At 44.4% G+C, this 26,730-nt stretch overlaps 2 protein-coding genes across 4 annotated transcripts in view; one reads left to right on the top strand and one right to left on the bottom strand.

Annotated features, from left to right (window-relative positions):
* DNAI4 (dynein axonemal intermediate chain 4) overlaps window positions 1-21,385 on the bottom strand; it is a 30,082-nt gene extending 8,697 nt beyond the window's left edge. The window contains exons 1-10 of one of the 2 annotated variants that reach the window (XM_039483097.1): window positions 21,220-21,385; window positions 20,253-20,442; window positions 17,847-18,040; window positions 16,374-16,483; window positions 15,989-16,145; window positions 8,549-8,688; window positions 6,328-6,495; window positions 4,365-4,562; window positions 2,269-2,525; window positions 703-789 (exon numbers count right to left, since the gene is read on the bottom strand). In XM_039483097.1, the coding sequence (XP_039339031.1) occupies window positions 703-789; window positions 2,269-2,525; window positions 4,365-4,562; window positions 6,328-6,495; window positions 8,549-8,688; window positions 15,989-16,145; window positions 16,374-16,483; window positions 17,847-18,040; window positions 20,253-20,442; window positions 21,220-21,269 (1,551 nt within the window). In that variant the 5' untranslated portion in view covers window positions 21,270-21,385. The remainder of the gene's footprint in view (window positions 1-702; window positions 790-2,268; window positions 2,526-4,364; window positions 4,563-6,327; window positions 6,496-8,548; window positions 8,689-15,988; window positions 16,146-16,373; window positions 16,484-17,846; window positions 18,041-20,252; window positions 20,443-21,219) is intronic. The other variant, XM_039483096.1, reaches the window with a different exon arrangement.
* Window positions 21,386-21,919: 534 nt separating this feature from the next.
* MIER1 (MIER1 transcriptional regulator) overlaps window positions 21,920-26,730 on the top strand; it is a 58,293-nt gene continuing 53,482 nt past the window's right edge. For both annotated transcript variants that reach the window (XM_039484667.1, XM_039484665.1), the window contains exon 1: window positions 21,920-22,196. The gene's annotated coding sequence lies outside the window, so the exon portion shown is untranslated. The remainder of the gene's footprint in view (window positions 22,197-26,730) is intronic.

Raw genomic sequence — 26,730 nt, 5'->3', positions numbered from 1 at the left:
CACTCTTTGTTGCCAGGAGAAAGCTCTTCTAATGACAAAATAAAACCACTCCCAATGAGGGCTGGTAGCTTCATCGGTGGTAGAGTGTCTCCCGTCAACAAAGCACTGTCCACACCAGCGGTTTTTGTCATTCAAACTTTTGTCCTTTTTGGAGGGGTGTGGGGGGTGTTTAACGACGAAAGTGCAGTGTAGACATAGCCTAAGTTGGTTTAAACTGACTGTTTTAACCAGCTGTTTGATGGTCTTTGTGACATGAGTTCAGTTCCCTGTGGACAGATATCCATATTACAAAACCACTGTACAGAGGCTGAATGGGCACAGAGGCTAAGCTAATTTCTATAGATATTTCTTCCAGGTCAAATCTGAGGCACATTGGCAGGCTATTGTGGAGGAAGTGTGCAGTACCCTTGTTCCCTTTTCTGTAACTGTCCTGTGAATAAGAGATCGAGAGCTTTAGTCTCCAGTGTTTTCTAGCATCTTTCACCAGCAGTAAGGTAGTTGAGACATTTTAAAAATAAGAAGAATTGTTAATTATTATCCATTTTCAAGAAGGGGTTTAGTCTGGGCCAACAAATTACCATTACTGCTATATGTCCTGCTTTCTCAAGCAACAGGAAACTCAATGATCTTCTATTAAATCATACAAAATTATTACAGCAAAAGAAGTATTAAAGTAACTATCTCTATCTCTACTTGTGTTACCATAGGGTTCTTGAGTGACCAGCAGCAAGCCAAGCCTTTCTTCTGTTCTTGAAAACCAAACTGCCCATAACCAACAGCCAAAAGATCCTAAAACCCAAAAGTACAGATTGGTGGATATACTTCAATTAAAGCAGAAATTTAAAGCTAGAATTTTAAGTGGCAGCTTTCTGCCAGCAGTTAAGTGTGCAAATCTTCTACTTAGATAAACTTAGTACCAAGTACAGAGTACACCCTCTCAGTAATGTTGTCAGATAAGCAAAGTAAGGTAATTAAAGTAAATAAGATTTACTCTGCATCAGATTCTAATGCAGTAAGTGCAAGGCACTACTCACTATGCATGAATGAAAATTAATTGCAAGTGCAATTTTAGTGAGCACAAATTGTGCCCACAAAAAAGGGAGGCCCCTATAAAAATCTGTCCATTTTATAAAGATGCATATAAAGTGTTTTATAAACTTATGTTAATGTGCAGGATTTGATACAATCTGGTAAATGTTTCTAGGGCTTAATATTTTGAGGTGGGAAGACAAATAATATTTTTATCATTGCCACTGCTCTTTACACCTTGTGGCTTATAAGTAACAAGCAAGGAACTTGGCAGCAAGGACCTTACTCTTCAAATTGTATTTCTCTACACAAAACCACCTTTTTTTGTGAAATGAGTATTTCGAAAATAAGCATCTAATGGTCTTACAATTCTTAGTTTGTGGCTAGTCAGTATAAATGTATGGATCAGTACCGAACAGGCCAACAGATTTATACCACGGATCTGGCCCAAAGACTTTATGCGTGGCCATATTTCCTCCCTTTTCTCCTTGAAGCAGTCTGATTTTTTTATATTCTTCCTCCTCCATTTTTACCTTCTTCCCCTACATTGTTATTTTTGTTGTCGCCATGGGAAAGCTAAATCAGAGAAGTGAGATGTATACTGCTCTGACAGTAGAGTGCTCTGAGGTCATTCTGACCTCCACAGGAAGTGAGTTCTATAATCTTGTACCAGCTGCTGTGAAAGCTGTGCCTGCCATTCTCATGAGTCTTACTCTCAAGGTTGTTGGTGTCCTCATTCCTGAGAAATGCAGCGGTCTAGGGAGATCATTGTCACAAAGCAAGAGGTGGTCTCTATACCATCTTGGATCCATGCCATGAATGGCCTTAAAGACTAGTACAGAGATTTTTAATTTGACCCAGAATTCTATAACCAGTGTAGTTATCTGAACATCCTGGTTAAGTGCCCTTTGAGACCAGTGCTGCTGAGAAGGTAAGCTGCTGCATACTGAACCAACTGAAGATCTCCAAGGTAGATTTGTTCATTCTTAGGAATGGTGAGGTGCAATTATCTATCCTGAAGATCATGAAAGAGTGGATCAGTGCGGCTAAGACAGCGTATGGCAAAGGAAGATACAGACTGCAGGAAGCAACCACCACCTGTCTGACCTCAGGGATGAATCCCTACCTGTCACACATCTACCCAGCATCTGAAACCCTATTCCCGAGCTAGTATTTTACCTTGACAATTACCCACCCAATTCTAGAAAAAAGGTTAGAAGAATAAATTTAGTAACTCACTGGGTTTAACTTGTTCCAAGCCATGCTGCTCACATTGTGGCCATTAGTCCACTCACATGTATAGGACCACAGTCGTTCCAGACTGGGCGGTAAGATTTCTTCTGGTGCTTCACTTAGATCTAACAAAAGTGATGAACTAACTACTGTTTCCTTTTTCTCTTTCTCCTCTTCCTCTTCCTCTCCCCCTTCCTCCTCCTCCTCTTCTGCTTCCTCTGTTTCTGCTTCCTCTTTGCCAGCATCAGATGTAAGAACTGGTTCTAAATGCAACAAATACAGTAGAATCATAGTAGTACTCCACTAATCTGCAATCCTGCTAATTCTGACCAGAAACACAGTGATCTCATCCCACTTCTCAGCAAAGATTTCATAGCAGAGCACTGTAATGAAGATTCAGAGAACTAAGATTTCATGACTTTTTCAAAATGTGGCCAACATTTTTGTAGAATCATAGGAACTAGCATTCTGGATCAGACAATCGATCCAGACAGTCCAATGTCCCATCACCAACTGTGTCCAGTACTGGATGTTTCATAGGAGGGTTCAAGAACCCTGCAGGAGGTAGTTATAGGATAACCTACGCTCTCCACTCCCCTCCCCTAGACAGTTTCCTCCTATTTAGTGGTTAATCTAAGTAGTAAATTTTTCAACTTTGATGCCAAATTTTATGGATCCAGGTTTGAAAATTGTCACCATAGGACATTTAATGGTTACTATGAAATGTTATAATTAAAGTAAAATTGCATTTGTCCATATAAATGTGCAAAGTATACTTATATTTAATTTGTTAGGTTTTTTTGGGGTTTTTTTTTGCTTAGTTGCCAGTTAACAAAATTTGCAAATCTGGAAGGGATGTCAGGTCACTCTTGTGAAGTAATATGGATCCACTGTAGACTTTCAAATAGGAACTGGGCACCTAACTCCCATCTGAGATTTTGAAAATCTTTTCCTTATCTACTTCCCTGATTTTTAAAGCATCAAACAAGAGCAAATACCGCTCTGGGATTTACTCTGTTAGAGGATGCAAGATTTGAAATTTTTGATGTTGGGATAAGTGGGGCAAAAGCTACGTCTGCAAGCTCTTCTGGGCCCTTTAAAATGCAGGGGGGGTGTGGTGGTGGGTTTCCCCCCTCTCCTCCCTAAAAAATTGAATTTATTGCTTGTGGTCAGTGTTGGATTGACAGCTTGGGAAACTTGAAGCCCTCTGTCTGGTGAACAGATATAACATAGGCCATGGCCATGTGAGCTTCCTCACTTCATATGTTTTTAATCCCTATTTTACCTGGACCTCCCCTAAGGGGTAAGATGGTAGTTCAGTCTCTCCCCCTAGTCAGTTCTTGGCTTCTTTATTGAAGACTGCCAAGAATAGTCCAATAAGTGCCACTTATGATCTGCAGTGAATCCACCTTCTCATTTTGCATAGGCACTGAACAGCCATCAGATGATTAAACTTTTACTACCGGTCTGGCCTGAATTTTAATCTGAGCTGAAAGACTGTGTATTCTAGTGAACAGCTGTAATACCAAGGAAACATACTAACCAATCATATCTAGCACTTTTCAGTAGTAGACCTCAAAGTGCTTTACAGAGGAGGTCAGTATCATTGTTCTCATCTATCAAATGGAGATAAACCAAGGTACAGAGTGGGGAAGTGATTGGCCTGCGGTCACCCAGCAGGCTAGTGGCAGAGCTAGGAATAGATCCCAGGTCTTTTGAGTCCCAAATCCAGTGCTCTGCCCATGAAGCCATATTGTTTCTGGAAGCTCAAGATACAATGTAAAAACTAGTTTGATAAATACTGTGGAAACCCGTCACAGTTTACTGCTGTTAATAGTGGAGATGAGCCAGCTCAAGAACCATTTATCCAAACCTTCCACAAAGCTCTGTGTATATTTTTGGGGGATGTTGGTAAAATGGAGCATAGGACTGAACAACTCCCGTTTGGGTTTTGCAAATCCTTCCCCAACTTTTGTCTTTATTTAACAGAATTGGTTCCTCTGTCAAGACTTCAGAGTAGGGGCATCTTTACTTGGTATATTTGTTAGCATGCAAAACAGGCTCCTTCATATTGAGAAAGACTTATCTGATGAGAAGTATACCTATAAGAACAGGAAGTTGCCGATAAGCTGCAAGTTTGGGCTGAAAAACATTCTCCATTAGAACCCTTTCCATAAAAAATAAATCCTGCTGAAATTTTTCTGATTTCAATATAGCTTCAGAATGGTCTTTCTCTTCTTCGTGGATTCTGGCAAGAATAACACTTTCCAAATCGATTATAGAACTTGAGGTTATGCTCTCTGGAAAACAAACAGATAATATTGAAAAAGGCAGGTTTAGCTGGATAATCCAATATATTTTGCAGGCAAAAGCCCCAAGAAAAAAAAACCCAGAAAATCTTGTCATCAATAAATATCTCCATTATTAGCTTTTTTTTAGTTCTTTAGTTTTGTTTTCTTTGTATTTCCAAAACTCTATCAAATAGCCGTGTAATACAAAGTGTCTACACTACAATCTCTTAGGGCTAAATTCTGCCCTAGTGTCTGTGTGCATCCCAGGTAACGGGACCCATGTGCACGTATCCAAAGGGCAGAACTTAGTTCTTATTTAGGATATACAAGTTAAACAGGTGATGGGATAGACCAGCAGCCTCTATCGGGCTAGGTTCCCATTCCTCGTTTGGCTGGGTAGGGTGGGCTGCTGGAATGGAGCCAAAAGAGGCTCCACATGGTCCCTGCACTGGGCTAAACTCTGGGAGCTGGGGAATGCTGGCCAATCAGCCCCTCTCTCCCCCTCTGGCCAATGTGTGCTAGAGATTCCCAAGCAGAAGGAACTACCTATTATCTCTTGGCAAGTGTCTCCCTCTCTTGCTACTGGGACCATCCCCCTTTCACTGCTGACCCCGTCAGTTCCCCCCACCCATTGATGTGCCTGGGTGGTATTTTTGTTTAAAAGTGAAAAACAAACTAATTTTAAGATATTTTTCCCACATGTTTTAAAAAGAAACTGGTTTTTGTTTGTTTGTTTGTTTGTTTAAATTTAACTATTCCCCAACAGTGTTTGCAACTCAAACATTGCAACATGAGGCCCAGGACGTAAAACCAATTAGAATATGACCATAAATACAAGTGAAGATGACTACCCATTTCCATTGTCCATGCTGAGTGATGAGCAAAAAGTAAAGTGCATACATGGTGGAAAGTACATTAGATTTTTTTTAGTATGTTTTCCAGTTTTAATATTCTAAGGTAATATTAAAACTCTAATAAAGGAAATTTGATTTGACAGCTATTGTTTTTATTTTGACAAGTGTCCCTTTAAATAAGGTGATAGTCTTATGATTCAGCCTGTAAAGCCGCACCAGGCCATGAGGGGGATGGGTTAAGAGTGCTTTGGAGGCAGCATACTGAGCATACCCCACAGAGGAAAGTGTTTCACATCATTCAGTAGCCACATCTCTGGTTGATTAAAGGAACAGCCATGACAGGCTTCTAAGAGAGTTCTATCTGGGTCTCAGCTGGGGGAAAAAAATGATTAGAAGGCTTTGATGGATGTCCAAGACTCAAGGGAAGGACAAATGCTGTCCAGTCTGGTTGGGTCGTTTTGTTAATTGAGGACCTGGATGAGCTGCAAGACTGCAGCCTATTTCTTGTAATATACATTATAGCCTTTATATCTGGTAAAAGTGAGCATAGGAGTTTATGGTCAATAATTGCTGAGAGTTATAAAAATTGTACAGTATTGTCTGAGAAATAGTATGTGACCCTGTTTGCCCATACCCATGTGTACCATCCTGAAGTATATGATTCTACAATGAGTAGCTAAGGTTGCAGAGAAAAGTGTAATATAATATTGTATTTTTTAGGTGTGGTAGTGACCATGTAATAAAACACTATCGTAGTTCTTACACACAAGGGGACAGAGTTAAGGTTCTGCATGCCACCTTAACCCTATTATTTTTTTACTTTAACTTTTCTCAGTATAATTTTTATAAAAATACAGATAATCACAACTGTATAAGGAGAAAAACACTGTAGAAATTTAAACCTAGAAAAGAAAAGTTACCTCTATCTGTAGAAGTCGTAGACATGGTGCGTTCACGGTCTTTGGTCACATTAGATTTACTGCTACTCACACTTGTTGGTCTGCTACTTCTTTCCGTTACTGAAGATGTAAGCGTTGGTTCCAAGGCATTAAAGGAATCATACAAGTCCCAAGAAGTGGCCATTATCCCTAAAAATGAATTACACAATACCATAGCACAGTAAGTTACAAACTGACCAGTCAACCACACACCTCATTTGGAACTGGAAATACGCAGTCAGGCAGCAGCAGAGACCAAAACAAAAGCAAATACAGTACAGTACTGTGTTAAACGTAAACTATTAAAAATAAAGGGAAAGCAGCATTTTTCTTCTGCACAGTAAAGTTTCAAAGCTGTATTAAGTCAGTGTTCAGTTGTAAACTTTTGAAAGAACAACCATAACGTTTTGTTCAGTTACGAACATTTCAGAGTTACAAACAACCTCCATTCCTGAGGTGCTCATAACTGAGGTTCTACTGTATTGTGCTTCTAAACATTTACTGTAAAGCACTACAATTGAGGGAAATATTAGACTTTTTATAGGAGATGCCAAATCTCGTTGGTAAAATGGTACAGAAACAGTGTCAGACAAGTTTGCAACAACAGCAACTGTGGGGCTGTCATGGGTGTCCTAACGTCATCTATGTGTAGGGTCTCCCATCAGTGTGTGTGTCCATCTCCTATTAAAAAACTCTAATAATACTTAGCAATTATATACCCATGAGTCTTTATGTATTCAACTTTACAAAACATCAACTAATTGGAATGTAGAATAATCAGAATTACAGATGCATATAATGTGGAGAATATACTGCTAGTTAATTTCTGAATCTAATCTATACACATATATGTGAACATTTATATGTCCTCTCTACTTTTTCTACAGTACTATCCTTTTACATTTAGTTTATATACATTAAATAAATCAAAGAAATAAGATTTAGAGCATCATTCCCCACAGCCATTCTTTTGCCTTCTTCATAATGAAAATGCCATAAGTGGGTGCTGAAATTTGGATAAACATCTAAAAGCCTGCATGCTTGTCCAAATTTGTCTAGAAAACTGAGGCAGAAGTCTTGTAAGACAGTCTTCTCCTATGTTTGCCAGGACTGCCTGGTTTGACCGAGATTTGAAATCCTGTGAAAGAGCTTCTCCCATGCTACCATACTGTGCTATCTTCGCCTACAGCTGAAACCAGAGCCACTGGAAAAATTAAGGACAAAAAAGGATCAATATTTTCAAACCTCAAAAAGATGTTTAGTTTGAGTTTTGGATAGTTTTGCCTTGCCGGAAGTACTCTGCCTCTGTGGTGCTGAGACAGACAGAATACAATGGGGGAGAGCTCTTAGAAGGAGCAACTACTATATCCTTTCAATGGATGAATGTGCTGCTCCCTGGACCAGTTTCTAAATGCTAGGAGTAGGAGGTGCAGAAGTGAGGCAGGGGCCCTGCTAATGCCGCTATCCCATCTCCTGCTGCCACAACTCTGTTGGGATGCAGACTACTTCAGGCCACTCTACCATACCTTCATCTTATGCTCAAGAAATGCAAACACTAACGTTCTGGCTGGATGCTGCATGGGTGTATAAGCAGGGAAAGGACTCCCTGATAGAGCTGCTCAGGAATTTTTTGACAAAAACATTTTATGGAAAAAATGCTTATTTGCCTGAACTGAAACTTTCTGCAGGAGAGAGAAATTGAGACATTTCTCATTGCAAAGAATATTTGTGAGGTTTAGGAAGTGTCAAAACATTCCACTTTGACATTTTCTAAACAAAAAATTCCAGTTTTCCAGTTTGAAACAACCCTTCAAAACATTTTGATGGACCCAAACCAAATTTTCTTTTCAGATTTTCAGACTGCAAACATTTGAGACTTTAAATTTCCATCCCAATTTGGGACAGGAAAAATTATTGAAATCACAAAAATTTTGGCAGGACAGGAAAATCAACTCCCACCCAGGTGTACTTCCTGAACTCTTTGTTAGCCTGCTTATACACCTTCACAAAAGTAGCCTCAACCAAGTCGCATGGTCTTTCTTTAATTTTAGTGTTCTCCTGAATATGTTTCATAAGTAATTAATCATAAGTAATCACTAATAAGTCACAATAATAACAATTAGCAAATATACAAAATGTTTAATGGAAAAGGGCTCTTAAGCAACATTGGCTATATTTATCACTTTTTTGAAGGATAATTTACCTTTATCCTCCATGAGGATTTTCTCACATTGCACTTCTTTAGTCTTTGGTGCTCCATTAAGAGTTTGCATCATCCTTTCCACAAAGCGATCATTACCAACTCTATTTTTACAAAGCTCAATATAATCCTTGTTCCGTTCCCTTTAAAAAATTACATACATGTTAAAAAAAAACCAAATCTATCCATATGAAAACTACACATTGAACAGGACATAGTGTTTTTAACTAAAGTCTACTGCTTCTGTCTCTTTCAATTAAAATATTCCCTTGCAGTGGTTGCTACCCCAACTTTGCCACACTGTTTAGATCAGAAAAGTATTATAGAGATGGACCTGAGCCAAAACATCAGATCCAAACATCCTTGAACTTTGGGGAAATTCAGATACAGTTCTGAAATTTGTAGCTCTGGCCCATCTCTACTACAGAGTGAAACTAACTAGATGCTGCCTAAATACAAAAGTGAAAGTGATTCATCTATATTGTCTAGTTGCTAGTAACTGCAGAAATAGTGAAGAGGAAATGTCTTTTTTTAGTTCTTTCAGTTTTAATACTCAAAAGGCAGAAGTGGATTATACTAAGCCGGAATCTACCAACAGTTTGGTCACCCTCCACCCCCCAGTCAATCCTCAATGTATGCTGTGCATACATACTAAATCAGAGTCATATTATTCCCTCCTGCTTCCCTTCCTTCTTTCCTTGGATCACACTGTGTGATTATATGTTGTGGGATGGAGACCCACTAGGGACCTAGGATGTATTACCTCCTCCCTCTATCCTGTACCAGAAGCAGATGGCCATCAACAATAAGCTGTTCAATATGCCAACTGCTGCTCACAGGATAAGTCATGTGTGGGAGCCTGGATCCCAGCCCTTATGGCTTAATTCTGCAAACACATTGTGACAAGCTTTCAGAGCTCAAGGACGGAGCCCTGGCACACTCCATCCCAGTGGAGTTCCTCTCTGGGTTTTGGGGGTTAACTCCTAACCAAGGTTCAGAGACATACCAGGGGGGAAGGGCTAGATGCACAAGGGACTTTTAGGCACCTTGTGAATCACAGTGTTGTGCCTATGATTTTCTGAGCCTGAGGGTACGTCTACACTACAGGATTATTCCGATTTTACATAAACCGGTTTTGTAAAACATTGTATAAAGTCGAGTGCACGCGGCCACACTAAGCACATTAATTCGGCGGTGTGCGTCCATGTACCGAATGTTAGCATCAATTTCCGGAGTGTTGCACTGTTGGTAGCTATCCCATAGCTATCCCATAGTTCCCGCAGTCTCCCCCGCCCATTGGAATTCTGGGTTGAGATCCCAGTGCCTGATGGGGCAAAAAACATTGTTGCAGGTGCTTCTGGGTACAGCCTCACCCCTCCCTCCATGAAAGCAGCAGCAGCAGCCAACCGTTTTGCGCCTTTTTTCCTGGGTGAACTGTGCAGACGCCATAGCACAGCAAGCATGGACCCTGCTCAGCTCAAGACAGCAATCATGGACGTTTTAAAAACCTCGCGCATTCTCGTGCACTCAATGCTGAACCGGGCGACCTGCTGAACCGGGCGAGGAGGCGGTGGCTACGGCAGCGCGGCGACGAGAGTGATGAGGACATGGACACAGAATTCTGTCAAACTGCGGGCCCCTGCGCTTTGGAGATCCTGCTGGTAATGGGGCAGGTTCTAGCCATTGAACGCTGATTTTGGGCCCGGGAAACAAGCACAGACTGGTGGGACCGTATAGTTTTGCAGGTGTGAGATGATTCCCAGTGGCTGCAAAACTTTCGCATGCGGAAGGGCACTTTCATGGAACTTTGTGACTTGCTGTCCCCTGCCCTGAAGCACCAGAATACAAAGATGAGAGCAGCCCTCACAGTTGAGAAGCGAGTGGCAATAGCCCTCTGGAAGCTTGCAATGCCAGACAGCTACCGGTCAGTCAGGAATCAATTTGGAGTGGGCAAATCTACTGTGGGGGCTGCTGTGATGCAAATAGCCAAAGCAATCACTAAGCTGCTGCTACGAAAGGTAGTGACTCTGGGAAATGTGCAGGTCATAGTGGATGGCTTTGCTGCAATGGGATTCCCTAACTGTGGTGGGGCAATAGATGGAACCCATATCCCTATCTTGGCACTGGAGCACCACTACATAAACTGCAAGGGGTACTTTTCAATGGTGCTGCAAGCACTGGTGGATCACAAGGAACGTTTCACCAACATCCACGTGGGATGGCCAGGAAGGGTTCATGATGCTCGCGTCTTCAGGAACACTACTCTGTTTAATCGGCTGCAGCAAGGGAATTACTTCCCAGACCAGAAAATAACAGTTGGGGATGTTGAAATGCCTGTCATTATCCTGGGGGACCCAGCCTACCCCTTGATGCCATGGCTCATGAAGCCATACACAGGCAGCCTGGACAGTAGTCAGGAGCTGTTCAACTACAGGCTGAGCAAGTGCAGAATGGTGGTAGAATGTGCATTTGGCCGTTTAAAGGCACGCTGGCGCGCATTACTGACTCGCTCAGACCTCAGCCAAACCAATGTCCCCATTGTTATTGCTGCTTGCTGTGTGCGCCACAATCTCTGTGAGAGTAAGGGGGAGACCTTTATGGCGGGGTGGGAGGCTGAGGCAAATCACCTGGCCGCTGATTATGCACAGCCAGACACCAGGGCAATTAGAAGAGCACACCAGGAAGCAGTGCGCATTAGAGAAGCTTTGAAAACCAGTTTCATCACTGGCCAGGGTACAGTCTGACTGTTGTGTTTCTTTCTCCCTGATGAACCCCCCCTCCTTGATTGACTCATTCACTGTAAGCCACCCACCCCCCCACCCCCCCTTCGATCACAGCTTGCTTTCTAAGGAAAAAAGTCACTCTTGTTTAAAAATCATGTATTCTTTATTACTTAATTATAAAAAGAGGGACAGAACTGACAAGGTAGCCTGGGTGGGGTTTCGGAGGAGAATAGTAGGGAAGTAAAAGGCCACTATAAAATTTCATAATAATGAGAGCCTTTTGGTTGGGCTGTCCACTGGGGTGGAGTGGGCGGGTGCACGGAGCCTACCCCCACGAGTTCTTACTCGTCTGGCGGGTGAGGAGGCTAAGGAACATGAGGGGGGAGGGTGGTTATACAGGGGCTGCAGCGGCACTCTGTGATCCTGCTGCCGTTCCTGAAGCTCCACCATACGCCGGAGCATGTCAGTTTGATCACGCAGAAGCCCCAGAGTTGCATCCCGCCACCGCTGATCTTCCTGCTGCCACCTCTCATCTCGAGCATCTCTCCTCTCATCTCGAGCGTCCCTCCTGTCCTCACGTTGGTCCCTCCTGTCCTCACGGTCACTGGCATCTTTCCTGTACTTTGCTACCATGTCCTTCCAGTCATTCAGATGCGCTCTTTCATTGCGGGTCACTTCCATGATTTCCGAAAACATTTCTTCTCGCGTCCTTTTTTTCCGCCGCCTTATCTGAGATAGCCTTCAGGACGGAGTAGGGATGCTTGAAAAATTTGCAGCTGCATGAGGGAGGGGAAAAAAGGGAGAGAAGTATTTAAAAAGATACATTTTAGACAACAATGGTCATACTCTTTCACGGTGAACAACAGTATTCACCTTACATAGCACATGTGTTTTCACTACAAGGTCGCATTTTGCATCTTAATATTGAGTGCCTGCGGCTTTGGTGTTACAGATCACAGACGCAGGTACGGGCAGCAGAATTCTGCTTGCATGCGGCCATGGTAAGCCATTGTCTTTCGTCTTCTGCAGCCTTCATCTATCCAGCGCCCTCCTTTCCCAAATAACAAGCAAAGCCCGTTGAGTGCTGCTTCTTTCCTGTTAACGTGCAGCAGCAGAAACCACCCCGTGGCTGGTGGTATGGAAGATCACTGCTAAACACCCCTCTTTCCCCCTCCAACCGCGTGGCTGGTAGCAGGAAAGATCCCTGCTAGCCAAACTCAGAAAAGCTCAGCACCAATCGTGCCCCCCCCCCCCCGCTTCCCCCTGCTTGGCTATCTGCAGGGAAGGATTTCTATTAAGCAACAGGCAAACAGCCCAGTAGGAATGGCCATCTCTGTCCCCTTACTTAAATTCCTGAATTTCAACCAGGTTACCATGAACGATATCACTCTCCTGAGGATAACACAGCGAGATAAAGAACGGATGTTGCTTGAATGCCAGCAATCACCGGGACCATACGCAGCTAGGCTTTGTCATGCAATGATACCAGATTACTTGCTACATGCATGGCGTGGTCAAGTGTCCTACCATGGAGGACGGTATAAAGCAGCGCTGCCCAGAAACCTTCTGCAAAGGCTTTTGGAGTACCTTCAGGAGAGCTTCATGGAGATGTCCCTGGAGGATTTCCGCTCCATCCCCAAACATGTTAACAGACTTTTCCAGTAACTGTACTGGCCGCGAATGCATCCCAAGTCCTCAGGGCAAATGAATCATTAAAAAACGCTTGCTTTTAAACCATGTCTTATATTTACAAGGTACACTCACCAGAGGTCCCTTCCATGGCTTCATTGTCTGGGATAGTTGCTTGGGAGGGCTGGGAGGGTAATTCCGTCAGGGTGAGAAAAAGCTCCTGGCTGTTGGGGAGAACGGAGTGCTGTGTGCTCTCTACAAGCTCGTCCTCCTCTTCCTCCTCATCTTCCCCGTCCGCAGAATTCTCAGCCATGGCTGTGATTACCACCCCCACCTCGGAATCCACGGACAGGGGTGGGGTAGTGGTGGCGGACCCCCCTAGAATTGCATGCCCCGGACCTTCCGTTTGCTTCTCTGGTTTTCTGGTAGGCTTGTCTGAGCTCCTTAACTTTCACACGGCACTGTACTGAGTCCCTGGTGTGGCCTCTCTTTATCATGGCCCTGGAAATTTTTTCAAATGTTTTTTCATTTCGTCTTTTGGAATGGAGTTCTGTTAGCACGGAATCCTCTCCCCATACAGCGATCAGATCCAGTACCTCCCGTGCGGTCCATGCTGGAGCTCTTTTTCGATTCTCAGGAGACTGCACTGTTACCTGTGCTGATGAGCTCTGCGTGGTCACCTGTGCTGATGAGCTCTCCACGCTGGCCAAACAGGAAATGAAATTCAAAAGTTCGCGGGGCTTTTCCTGTCTACCTGGCCAGTGCATCCGAGTTCAGATGGCTTTCCAGAGCGGTCACAATGGTGCACTGTGGGATAGCTCCTGGAGGCCAATACAATCAATTTGCAGCCACACTAACCCTAATCTGACATGGCAATACCGATTTGAGCGCTACTCCCCTCGTCGGGGAGGAGTACAGATATCGGTATTAAGAGCCCTTTATATCGATATAAAGGGCTTCGTTGTGTGGACGGGTGCAGCGTAAAATTGGTTTAACGCTGCTAAATTTGGTATAAACGCATAGTGTAGACCAGGCCTGAGTTAGGCACTTAGGTTCCTTATTAAATGACTGGGGAGAGATAGGTGTCAGACTGTGAGTCACAAAAACCAGCACACTACAAGGGGAGCTGCCAAGAGGTGTGCCTGTTAAACCTCTACTTCTCACAGAGAAAGGTGCCTGGCGTTAGACGTCTAGCTCTGCTAGTGATTCACAACCAGGCACCCCTCTCCTGCTGCCAGGAGGCTTAAGCATCTAAGGTATTTTTTGTGAGAATGACTCAGGCAGGCACCCAACTCCACACACACAATGGTGGCGACACGAGGAGGAGAAGGTGGTGGAGCTGCCACCACCCACGTTGTAACTTTTAGCCCAGTGGTGAGAGCAGCCATCTGGGCTGTGGAAGACCTGGATTCAACTCTTGTAATTATTTTTCCACAGTGGAACGGCTTCCACTGGTGAGACTGAGGGAGCCCCCACATTAGAATATCCCATAGTTCAGTGGGTAGAACACACTCCTGAGGGGTGGGAGAGCCCTCTTCAAATTCTTTCTCCCCGTCAGGCAGAGAGAGAGTTGAACCCAGGTCTCCCACATCACAGGTGAGTGCTCTAATCATTGGCTTGCTAAAACGTGTAAGATGGGTAGCACTATCACCGCCTGCTTCTCCTCTGGCCAGATTTTGAATGGGACCCAATCTAGCAGGCAGTCTCTGAGCATGCCTACCAGGTAGGGCCTCGCAGGCAACAGAGGTAAGCCTATCTTCCCTGGTTCATGACTCACCCTGGGGCTTACGTGGGAGATAAGCACCTGAACACCTACGCTGAGGCAGCAGTGCGCTTACCACAGGCAGACATTTAGGCAGAGGAAATGTTTACTCTGAAAATGTAGATGCCAAGTTCGTTTAGGCACCTACAGGAAATGGCTGGTGTTTGTAAATCACGATGGAGACTAAAACTGGGACTTAGGTGCCTAAATTTGGATTTAGGCACCTAAGTCTGGGGTTTAGGCACCTATGTACCTTTGTGAATTTAGCCTAAAATGCCAAAGTGGGAATGAATTAGGTGCAGCGGAGCCTATTTAGGCTCTACACTTTAAAAGGGGTTGGGTTACTTTAGTAGGAGAAAGAGACAGCAGCCTCAGGGAAACATAAAGATTATCTAGTTTGTTGGTTTATACTTTGTTCAGGAATTACTGACTGAAAAGCTGCATGGAAAGCATACATCCAGAGTCTTTTGCCAAACTTGGGGGTGGAAAGGGGGGAGTATTGTTTTTTAGTAAACCTGAACTGCTGTAAATAAACCAGAAATCCCAGAACAGTTTTTCTGTATCAAAACCTAACTCCTGTAGGCTCTCTAGCCATCTAGAACCTGATCCTCCCACAAACGTACTACCAAGCACAGCATTTACTACAGTGAATAATTGCCTTAAATGCAAGTATTTGCAGAATGAGGCTCTAAATCCTCCCCTTTCTACAGGTTGTTGGTTTTGGTGGTTTTTTTAAGAAAACAAATATCCTTTCCTGTGTTACTAATACCATATAATGTTTATCTGAGTGTGTTCCTTTAATGTTTGGATTAAAAGTCTGCTTTTCCTATGTTTACATAGCACAGCTACAAAATAAATGCATTTTAAGCAATAAAAACTGCTCCTGTTCTTCCATTCCTAGAATGATAATGGGGCTTCAACTGATGGTAAATAATTAAAGATTGACATTTGTTTTTTAAAGCCTTTTTACTTGGGTAAAGGGAAATGATTATTTTAAATAAAACATTCATTTTAGTAATGGGTTTTGTTGTCACTAGGATACGACCCACCTCTGCTTTTCACTAACTGCTTTATCTGCCCCAGTAGGTGAAAGGTCTAAATTCAATCGGCAAGACAGTGTAAAGGAGACTAGCTTGTCATGTTTAGAGGTGGAAGCGAGTACAGTATGGCATTTAGACAAAAGGCATCTTGTGAAATATAGGTAGTAAAGACCTTGATCCTGTATGTTCATGAGCCCTTTCAACTCTCTCAAGTCAATGGAAATTGAGGGCATTGAGCATATTGTGGCTCGGGATACCGAAGTGTGTGTGAAATTGTACATATACATACTGCACTTTTTCAGCATCTTCAGATTCTACGGACATCATGGCAGTTGGCATGTCCAATAACCAGATAGTTTCTGTCTCTGTGAGGTAAATATCCACTCTCTTATCAATGTCTTCTTTTGTCAGCTGTTCTTTTATCTCATCTCGCCTCACCTGTACATCTGTCAAATAATGTGAAAATGAAAATATTTTTCTGTTCTAAGATCAAAAGAGGAAAACTTAACTGTAAAAAATAATAGTGTTGACTTGGAGTCACATACTGTGGGGCACTGAGCTCCTCAAAGGGTGCTCAGCACCCCTCAACTTCTACCGACTTCAGTGTCCCCTAGAATCATGCTTCAAAGCCAACAGTATGAATCTCTGTAATGACAGAAGCACATTTTCTTTACCAGATAAGCTAATAGCTGTGTCTCGTCTAGAACCAGGCTCTACTATTTCATCTGCCATAGACTCAGTTGTAGATGTGGTTGATTTAGAAATACTGCTGCTTCCATATGTCCTTTAATAACAAAGAAATATACAGAAATAAAGTCCAGATATGGCAATATTCCAAATAATACAAAAATAACGAATTACTGGTAGTAGGATAGCCAAGTCACATTACATAGTGATTGTGCATACAGCAAATGCTTGTGTCGCAAGAGGAAATCCTAGAAAGACATTGGAAAGAAAATAATGAATTTGTTTAAAGGAGTTAATAAATTAAGACTTCATCTGAGAGAGTATCCTATGGTACTGAAAAGATGATGGGGAAGAATTTAATAAGATCTGGGATCCATTCACCACAGCACGCGTCAGGCAGTGATCTCAAAGCACGGTGGTTGTTGCCATTTCACAGCTGGGGATGCTGAAACTCAGAGAAGCCAAGGGCCTCACCTATGGTGACACGGAAGGGCAGCGGGACTAGATCCCTGACCTCTTGAACCCCAGCCTCCTCCAATCTCCAGGCCACACAGCCAACGGTGCTGTTAGAGCAGCAAGGCTGCTGGGAAGTGTGGAGCAGGGATGCCGGAACAGGAGGGGGCCAGGGAGCCATGCCCCCCCACACTTTTAAAAGGGGAGGACTATGCCCTCCCACTTTTTACTAGCCGTAAGTGCGAGTGATGTTGCTATGTGATGCTATGAGCCCACCATTGTCAGGTGAGAGTCTTCAGCACTTTTCACTATCAACCTTTGAAATGTCTTTGAAATATATAAGAAAACATCTTGAAAATCATATACACTTAATTGTCTCATTGTGTCTTTTCATTTTGACTTAACAGTGATAATCTATGTGTAAGGAAAGGTTGTGATGAAGGTTTTTTTAAAACATACTTGTGTATAACAGTTTTCTTAGTATACTTCCTTTTCCTCAAAAGGTGTGTGTCTAAAAATATATAAGAATATAATGCAGCATAGGAAAATAGGCTAAGGAAGGTGTGACTGAGAAATTATAGATAGATTCCATTATATTGGTTATTATTCCCAAAATTTAAAATGACAAAAATGATAGTGCAAACCCTTAAGTTTATGCAGTACTGCAATGGCAACTGAGGGCTAGATACTAACTTTAAGTCCCCTCCTGCTTAGTGGAATCCACAGTCCTGAATTGAGCACATAGGCTCCCTATACAATACATAGGGAGAGTTAGGTGCCTAAGACTGGGATCCACAAAAGCCAGCATGTTGAGCAGGGAGCCACCTAAGCTAGCTGACAGGAAATGCCAAGGAGATGGGAGGGGCCTTAAAATAAGTTGAGCAGGGACTGGAACCCAGGGCTCCAATTATTCCTGGTACTAGCACTTCTGAAGCTTACATACATGGCCATTCTGGAATCCTGAATAGCATGGGCCAGGATTTGACCCAAGGAATGCAACAACATACCTTGAGAATGGACCTACTAAACTAGCATTAACTCCAGATGTCTGATGCATGGATAAGGAAGACAGAAAATCAGATCCAGTGGCCCCAGAGAAATCCTGTGTTGATAAGATTTTGCTTTGTCTGTGTAGCGAAGCACTTGGTTCTGGTCGATAGAGTGGACGAGGTGTTACATCCTTCCCTTGCTCATCAAATACCTGAATATTTAAATAACAATAATAAAAATTATCTTATGTTCTCTAAATAAATGAAAATGATATGTAGCTATGCAAGGTGGGTGCGGTAATATCTCTTATTGGAACAACTTCTGTTGGTGAAAAAGACAAACGTTTGAGCTACAAATGCAGCTATGCAAAATTTAACTTTATTAGTGTTAGAAGATACAGGAACATTCACCCTAGTAGTTAACATAGGGAGGGGCAACGGAACCTCTCTGTGCCAGCATACATTGAGAGGGTAGATGTTGTTTGTACTGCCACTCTCCCTGAAGGGGTTCAACCATGAGAGGACATCTTTAGTTTCTGCCAAGCGCTTCTTAGGAACTCTGCAAGTGGAGGCTGTTTCAGGAATATGCTGAGAAACTACAGACACCAGCTACTTGAGGCACACTTTCTCCCTGATCATCACTGCTGACTTTTCAGGCTGTGCTGCTTTATAGTAACTTTCATGATGAAGAAACCTAGAGGACCTACATTTTGGCAAAATCTGGTATAAATCAGAGGCTAGCTGGTTCACAGTGCTAAGATTATGAAATTGTGCAACTTTATTAAATTTTATTAGTCACGCCCCCTAAAAAAATTTCTTCTGCAAGAAAATATACTGTAAGTGGATTGTAAGGTTTCTAAACAGAATTTTCTTGATACTTTATATTGGAATTTTTTCTCTGTCAGGTAAAGAAACACAAATGCTCCTGTCAATATGTTTCATGGATTTAAACACAGGTTATTTTCAACTTAAGAAGAAAACTGTTGCTCTAAATGGCTGATTTTTCAAATCAACACAAGCAAGTAACGGAAAAAGTAAATTTCACTGCTCAATAAATATATGTATTCCTTGACTATTTAAGGAGTTACTGTGTACCCCTGTAAGTCACTTAAATCTCCCTACCCTAGTCTCCCATTTATAAAATGGAGATAATAACTCCCCACGTTGAGTGCTGAGAGGCAATTATGATTTGTCAAGTGCCTTGACAATACTGGATAAAAGCTCTCTAGTAATTCAACGCATTATTATTACAGAATTCAAAAAAAATTTTTTTCAAAAGAACGTTTTCTCCACTTTTTGTTTAATTAGGAGAACAATTCTTAAATGTTTGTGAAAGATGGCATATTAACAGAACTGGAACCTGACATTCTCTAAGGGTAAAAGTCATTCCTGTGCACAGCCTTAGTGTCACATTCAGGGCTAATGAAATGGGTTGGGCCCATGTAAGACCCCTGCACTAACAGAGAAATGCATGTATGTAATATGCTTTAGCCTAGATTGACAATTTTTATCAGTTTGCATGCAAAACCTTAGTTGGATATTAATATAACATGCTGAATTTATAAAAGTTATCTTTCATTTATTTTATCTAGAATCAAGCTTTCCTTGAGCATGTAGCTGTTTGCATACAGCCTACAACCAAATCAAGGCAAGCAAGTATAGATATGCTAGATGTAGCAAATATTTGCTATATAGGAGGTGACAGAAGAAATATTTCTCTTTTTCTTTATGATGGATGAATGCATAAGATTAAGGGGGGAAAAATCCTCCTTGTTTTTTCAAAAGCAAAAATGGTGGTCTCATCTACCCTTGTTTTTCCCCAACACTCCATGGACTGACATCAAACGTACCAGTGCCAAGGGAGTGAAACCTGTGCACCTGCAAAAGAAATTAATTTTAATCACTATTTTAAAATCAAATTAACACATATGACTGATGTCCTTTTGGGATAAAAGATCTTTTGTTAAAGATTAAACATCCCTGATCCTTAAGAGCAAGGGAATCTCCTACACTAGTTCTCTGGACTTCCAAGGAATCCTCCAAAGTGTCACCTAGAAAAAAACAGGGAAGACAAGGCAGAAACTCTATTTGTAAGTTAGAAAATAAAGGAGGGGGGGGGGAATTTCAGCCTTCCTCAATATATTGTAAAGAAGCAAAAAGGACACAGATACTTTGTTTGTTCCTTTGAGGGTCACTTTTTAAACACTGATCATCATCCTTTCCAACGGGTTTTCTCACTTTCTGGAATATCTGCAGTGGCTTCCCCTTTTCCTAGAAAGCCTACCCGTGTCACATTCAGAGTCAGAGTTACCCTGTCACACTGCCCTCTTTTCCCCTGCACGCCATCCAAGCCTCTTTCCAGACAACTTTTAAGATTAACAATCAAACATAATTAAAAATATTTGGTATTGAAAAGTTCATTACCTGAATGGTATGCCTACTCCCTATGAGAGACCCCTTATCCATGTTTTTGCCATCAGAAGCTATCAGTATGCTTCTTCGACTCAATGATCCAACTCTGTTTTGGTTGACACCACTAACATAGCTCATTCGTCTTTGGCTGCTAGTTCCTGAAATAGATGTCCTCTTCGTATTTAACTCTATCTTTGATGTCCTATTTCAACCAAACAAAATGTGATCAAGAAATGTATATAGACTATTTAGCAGATAATGAACAGTATAAAGCTGTAGCGAAATTGTGGATTTTTACTACAAAATGTCAACTTCACAAACGCAGAAGCAAATGTTAACTGGAAAATAACAGAACAGAAGAAATGCTAAAGTTCTTGTCTCTTTATGGGGCTAAGTGTGGTGAAAGGCAACTGGTATGGAAATGAAGGACCAAGAAGCACAGTCTTTGGATTAAAATGTAGGACTGGGATTCAGGCCACATAGGTACAGTTCTCAACTCTATTGAAGATTTTCTGCTTGAGTTTGGTGAATCATATATCTGTGCTTTTGTTTCTCTATCTGCAAAATCTGTACTACCATTTCCCTCTTTCACAAGACAGCTATGAATGGCTTAGTCCATTCACTGCTCTAAAATGCCCTGAGATCCTTGTGTGGAAGATGCTACGTGCAAAGAAAGCTTACTGGGACCTAGCTACTCCAGGGGTGGGTGCACTTGAAACGTGCCACATAGATCAGCTAGGAGAGAGATCTTGTAAACTAAGGCGATGGTAACCAAGAGTAACCAACAAAACCCCGCACTCTCAGCGCAGATTTATAGCACTGGGATGGAGCCTGGTCTGCCAGGATTAGCAGAGACAACCAGCACCCAGGGCCCGTGGAGAGCGCGGGCCCCCGGCCTGCCCCGTGTCCTCCTGAGCCCGCTGCCCAGCGCCGGGGGCCAGTGACCGACCCAGGGCCCTGCGGCGGGCGGGGCACTCACAAGCTGACGCTTGGCCTCTTGCCCTTGCCGGCCTGGGTGAAGGAGGACATGGTGCTGGCCGGGCCGGGGGCTCGGTGCCCGTGTCCCGGCGGGGGCGACTCTCGATACAGCTCCGGTCCCAGCGGCCCCGGCGCGCTCCTCCGCTAGCCCAGGGGCAGCGTGGTTACATGGTAACCATGGCAACCGCCGTCCAACGTGCGCCCAGGTGATTGGCTGGCAGAGAGGGACGGAAACACGGGGTGGGCGCCGCGGGGTAGGTTGTTCATGACGGGCGGCCTCCGGGGCCGTTGGGCCGCGCGGCTCGCGACTCACCCCCCCCCCCAGAGATAGGAGCCCCGCACACCAGGGGCCAGGCGCCCCCCCCGCCAACACCACCGCCCCCCCCAACACCGGGCAGGGTCCGGACCCCCGCACAGCAAGAGCCAGGAGCTGCCCCCCCCCCACAACACCGGGCAGGGTCCGGACCCCCGCACAGCAAGAGCCAGGAGCGGCCCCCCCCCCCACAACACCGGGCAGGGTCCGGACCCCCGCACAGCAAGAGCCAGGAGCGGCCCCCCCCAACACCGGTCAGGATCCGGACCCCCGCACAGCAAGAGCCAGGAGCTGCCCCCCCACAACACCGGGCAGGGTCCGGACCCCCGCACAGCAAGAGCCAGGAGCTTCCCCGCACAGTAAGAGCCAGGAGCCCTCCCCAACACCGGTCAGGGTCCGGACCCACACACACCAGGGGCCAGGAGCTGCTCCCCCCGCCCAAAACCATTGAGGAGCTGGACCCCCCTGACCGCTCAGGGCCCTGTAACCCCCTTTTCTCATTGAAACACCAAAATCCTTGCAAGAGAGATGTTAAACACTGCCTTCAAATTAACGGGGACTTGGGGCAAGTCTGTGTTCTTCTCTCCCTTTGTAAGGAAAGCAACAATGCATCCATGTGGCTAAACAGTCCCGAGAGTAACAGAACTTCTTAAAGTATTTAAAATGTGAGTATTGAAAAACTGGTGGCATTGGAGTCTGAGTGTAATAATCATAGGTTATAAATATTGTATAACACATTTTACCTAAAAAAGGTAAACAAAACCCAAACCACAGACTAAAAAAGTCTCACCTAGGGACAGCGTGGATGCAGGTTTCCCCCTCCCCAACATTTTGGTGCAATCTCAATGTGCCCTTGACAGAGAGAGAGAGTGTATGTGAGGCATGGGGAGATTGGAAATTTACAAAATTAAAAAGCTTACGTTGTTTAGCTATTTTTGGTATTAATTTAGATTGTTATAGGTAGTGGGGCGACTTTTAGATAACGGGATACAATGTATAGTCAAGAATGCTCTTGTGGTTCAAGCACTAGACCTGTGTTTAATTCCTGGCTGTCGCAAATTTCCCATGTCATTTAAGCTCTATCCCCCCATCTGTAAATAGGGCTAATAACATTTCCTTTCGCCAACACTTTGCCAGTCTTTAGGTTGGTAAGCTCCTTGGGAGCAGAGTCTGTCACTTGCTATCTCTTACAGTGCCTACCACCAGGGCTTTGGGGCGGAGCCTGGAGCTGGAGCACAGAGCAGCTCCAGAGCAGTGGAGCTGCAGGTTTTTGCCTGGAGCGGAGCCGGAGCACAGCTCCAAAGCCCTACCACAATGGAGCCCTGGTCTTGGTCAGAGCCTCTAGGTCAGGGGTGGGACTTTTTGGCCTGAGGGCCACATCTGGGTGGGGAAATTGCATGCAGGGTCATGAATGTAGGGCTAGGGCAGCAGGTTGGGGACTGGGGTGTGGGAGGGAGTGTGGGCTGTGGGAGGGGGTGCGGTGTGCAGGAAGGGGCTCAGGGCAAGGGGTTGGGGTGTGGGTGTATGAGGGGGCTGAAGGCAGGGGGTTGGGGTATGGAATGTGGGAGGGGGCTCAGGGCAGGTGGTTGGAGGCTCAGGGCAGGGGTTGGGGTGCAGGAGAGGTGCGGGGTATGGCGGGGGGTCAGGGTAAGAGGTTGAGGTGCAGGAGGGGTGTGGCAGGAGGTTGGGGTGCAGGAGGGGTGCAGGGTGTGGCAGAGGGCTCAGGGCAGGGGGTTGGGGGCAGGAGGGGTGTGGGGTGTGGCAGGGCGTTGGGGTACAGGAGGGGTGTGGGGTGTGGCAGGGGGCTCCAGGCAGGGGTTTGGGGTGCGGGCTCTGGCCCAGTGCCACTTACCTAGAGCAGCTCCAGGGTGGCAGTGACACGCAGTGGGGCTAAGGCAGTGTCCCTGCCTGCCCTGGCCCCACGCTGTGCCGTGCCGCTCCCAGAAGCAGCCGGCACCACGCCTCTGGAGAGGGCGAGGCAGAGCGCTCCGCGTGCTGCCCTCTCCTGCAGGTATCTCCCCTGAAGCTCCCATTGGCCATAGTTCCCCGCCAATGGAAGCTGCGGGGGGCAGTGCCTGCAGGCAAGGGCAGTGCATGGAGCCCTCTGCCCCCACCTTCCCCAGGGGCCACAGGTTGGTTTAACTGTGTCACTCGGGGTATAGATTTTTTACACCCCAAGTGACATACCAACCTAATTTCCTCATGTAACCAGGCCTAAGAGAGACGGATTAATTAAATCCACAGAAAACCCCTTCTGTTGATGTAGGAAGTGTCTACAGTATGACCATAGCTGTGCCGCTGTAGCAGCTGCAGTGTAGGGCAAACAGGCAGTACTAGGACTGGACAAATGTGGGATCCAGAGGTTTCCTCTGCTAGTTATATCCCATCCAACACTGTCACATAAAGCAGGAGATGGTGAACACCGGTTCTTAGAAGACCTATTTGCTTCATCTTCAGTGGGACTACTCACATATGTAATTTAACCTGTGAGTAGGAGCATGTCTACATTACAAACTTTTGTCAACAAGTTATGTCAGCATAAAGCTGTCACAGTTAGTATATTGCTAATGCTTATGCGTACTTGGCTCTTTGCGTCAGTGGTGCACATACTCACCAGGAGTGCTTGTTTCGATGTAGAGTACAGTTGTATCCCAGTGTGCAACTTGCCACCACCAGAACACTGGGTTTTCAGCAGCTTTGGCAATGCATGGCAGGGCAGAAATGAGTAGCGCAGAGGTGACTGGGAATGCAGGATCAAGTTCCCATCATGCAATTTTCTCTAGCCCATAATGCCATCTCCATCCCATAATTTTTACACCAGTTTTGAAAATCCCACAAACCAGCACAGGAATTTTCACTGTCTACCATCTCTAACCAAAGCATGGAGCCTGCACAGCTCTGCACTGGTGTCTTGAGCACTGCAAGCACAGGATGCACGATCCTTGCAGAACCTCAATGAGAACTGTGGGGAACATGATGATTTCCTGGATGGCAGATTGCTGTGGGATATAGAGAGAAACAATTCAAGATTGGTGGTGGTGCTCACAGAGCAGTGCAAAGGGTGGAGCACCACTTCTGGGCCCAAGAAGCAAATGCAGCCTTGGGATGATAAGCAGTGGCTGCAGAACCTTTGGGTGTGTCGAGCTCACCCCAGTCCTGCAGCGCAGGGACACCAAAAATGAGTGCTGCATTGATAGTGGAGAAGCAAGTGGTGATCGGACTGTGGAAACTTCCTGTGTTGGATTGCTACTAGTCAATGGGAAATCAGTTTGGAATTGGAAAATCTACTGTGAGGGCTCTTGTCTTGCAAGTCTGCAGGGCCATTAATTGTCTCCTGCTATATGGCACTGAGACTCTCAGCAACGTGCAGGACATAATGGAGGGTTCCCAAACTGATGAAGTGAAAGACGGTGCACATATCCCTATTTTGGCACAAGATCACCCACAGAGTATATCAACAGAAAGGTCTATTTTTCTGTGGTTATGCATGGGGGACACTTCACCCACAATGCTGGCTGGACAGGGAATATGCATGACACTTGCATCTTTAAGAACACAGGACTGTTCAGAAAGCTACAAGCAGGAGCCTTCTTTCCCAACTGGTGGATTATCACTGACAAGTTTGAAATGCCAATAGTCATCCTGGGGGACTCAGTATATGCCTTACTTCCCTGGTTCATGAAGACATATATCAGCCACTTTGACAGCACCAAAGAAAGATTCAACTACTGGCTCAGCAGGTGCAGAATGACAGTTGCTTTTGGTAGATTGAAGGGGCGCTGGTGTTGTTTACTCACAAGAATGGATCTCAGTGGGAAAAAAAAATCCCAATGGTTATAGCTGCTTGCTGTGTCCTGCATATTATCTTGAAGTACAGGGGGAAAAGTTGCTGCTGGGTTGGAGAGAGAATGGCTGTCTGCTAAGTCAGAACAGCCAGATGTAGGGCCTCTCAGAAGAGCTCAGCATGGAGCTATACAGCTCAGGGAGGCTTTGAAAGAGCACTTCAACAGTGAGTGCAGTAATACCTTGTGGTTTACTGTGCGCTGCCTGATCCTGCAGTTTGGGGGCCTGTTAGGAACTGCATGTTCTCGCTGTACATCTATGAATGTAACACTGACAATGCACCTATTAATGTTGTGGTGCTTGCTTTAAATTTAAGATTATTATACTGTGTTTGTCACTGGTCCTATGTGTTGTGTCATAATGTACAATACCACTGCTTTCACTGCCACCAGGCATTATGCAGATCTGTTGGAAAGTAATAAAGATTAATTATTTTCCAAACAAAAGAGTTAGAAGTAAGTACATTAAAACCTTAATAAATTTAGGAGAGAGCATAAAAAAAGAGGAAGGAACATTCATGTCCATTTTAGCTATACATATACCAACTGTGGCTCCCACAGGTCAGTTTGTGTGAAGCTGTGATTGTCCTTACTGTATCACAGGATGGAATGGCAGGGGTAGGGATGCGGCCCTTGATGCCACATGGAATGCTGAGGGGGGGGGCATGTAAGGAGCTTCTATGCTTCAGTTCTCCATGAACTGCAAAGGGAGGCGAGCCTGGCATTGTTGAACCTGTAAGTCTACAAAAGGTTGCAGCATCTGTGTTTGCTGTGGTGCATCTCCCTCTCCTTTTCCTAATAGGCCTCCTGGACCTTGCTGCTGTCAGCTCTTTCCCATGCTATACAGTCTGCAGTATTCATCCTCCAAGCCCCTCTGTTCATGGTCTGATGCAGCAGTGGCTTGCAGGATTTTGCCGAACATGTCATTGAGTCCTCTTTTTTCTCCTTATCTAGCTCATGGGTGCAGAGGGGGAACTCCTCAAGGCTAAAATGGCCACACCTACAAATAAAACACACAGAATTACCATTGTCAGTATAGTCATAACAGGAATCAGAAATTAAAATTCATAACTCTTTTCCTTTGTTCCTCAAAAGTTTTAAGAAGACTTGCTCATGACACTTCTGCTTTGCAGTGATTGTGCATAGTGCCACACACAGCACCAGCCATAGCGAGTATAGCCTGCCAGGGGTGAGGGAAATGAGGAGGGAATTGTTTGGTTGCATGAAACTATATGGGAGTGTGGGGCAATGGCACTGAATACTGGCACCACTTTCCACAGTTGGTGGTGATTTTAGCTGATACAGTAACTCCTCACTTAACATTGTAGTTATGTTTCTGAAAAATGAGACTTTAAGT

This window comes from Mauremys reevesii, linkage group 8, assembly GCF_016161935.1.
Source record: "Mauremys reevesii isolate NIE-2019 linkage group 8, ASM1616193v1, whole genome shotgun sequence".
NCBI classification, from domain to species: domain Eukaryota; kingdom Metazoa; phylum Chordata; order Testudines; family Geoemydidae; genus Mauremys; species Mauremys reevesii.
Note: the sequence above shows the minus strand (reverse complement) of the source record. Positions and strands in the feature narration are given on the sequence as shown.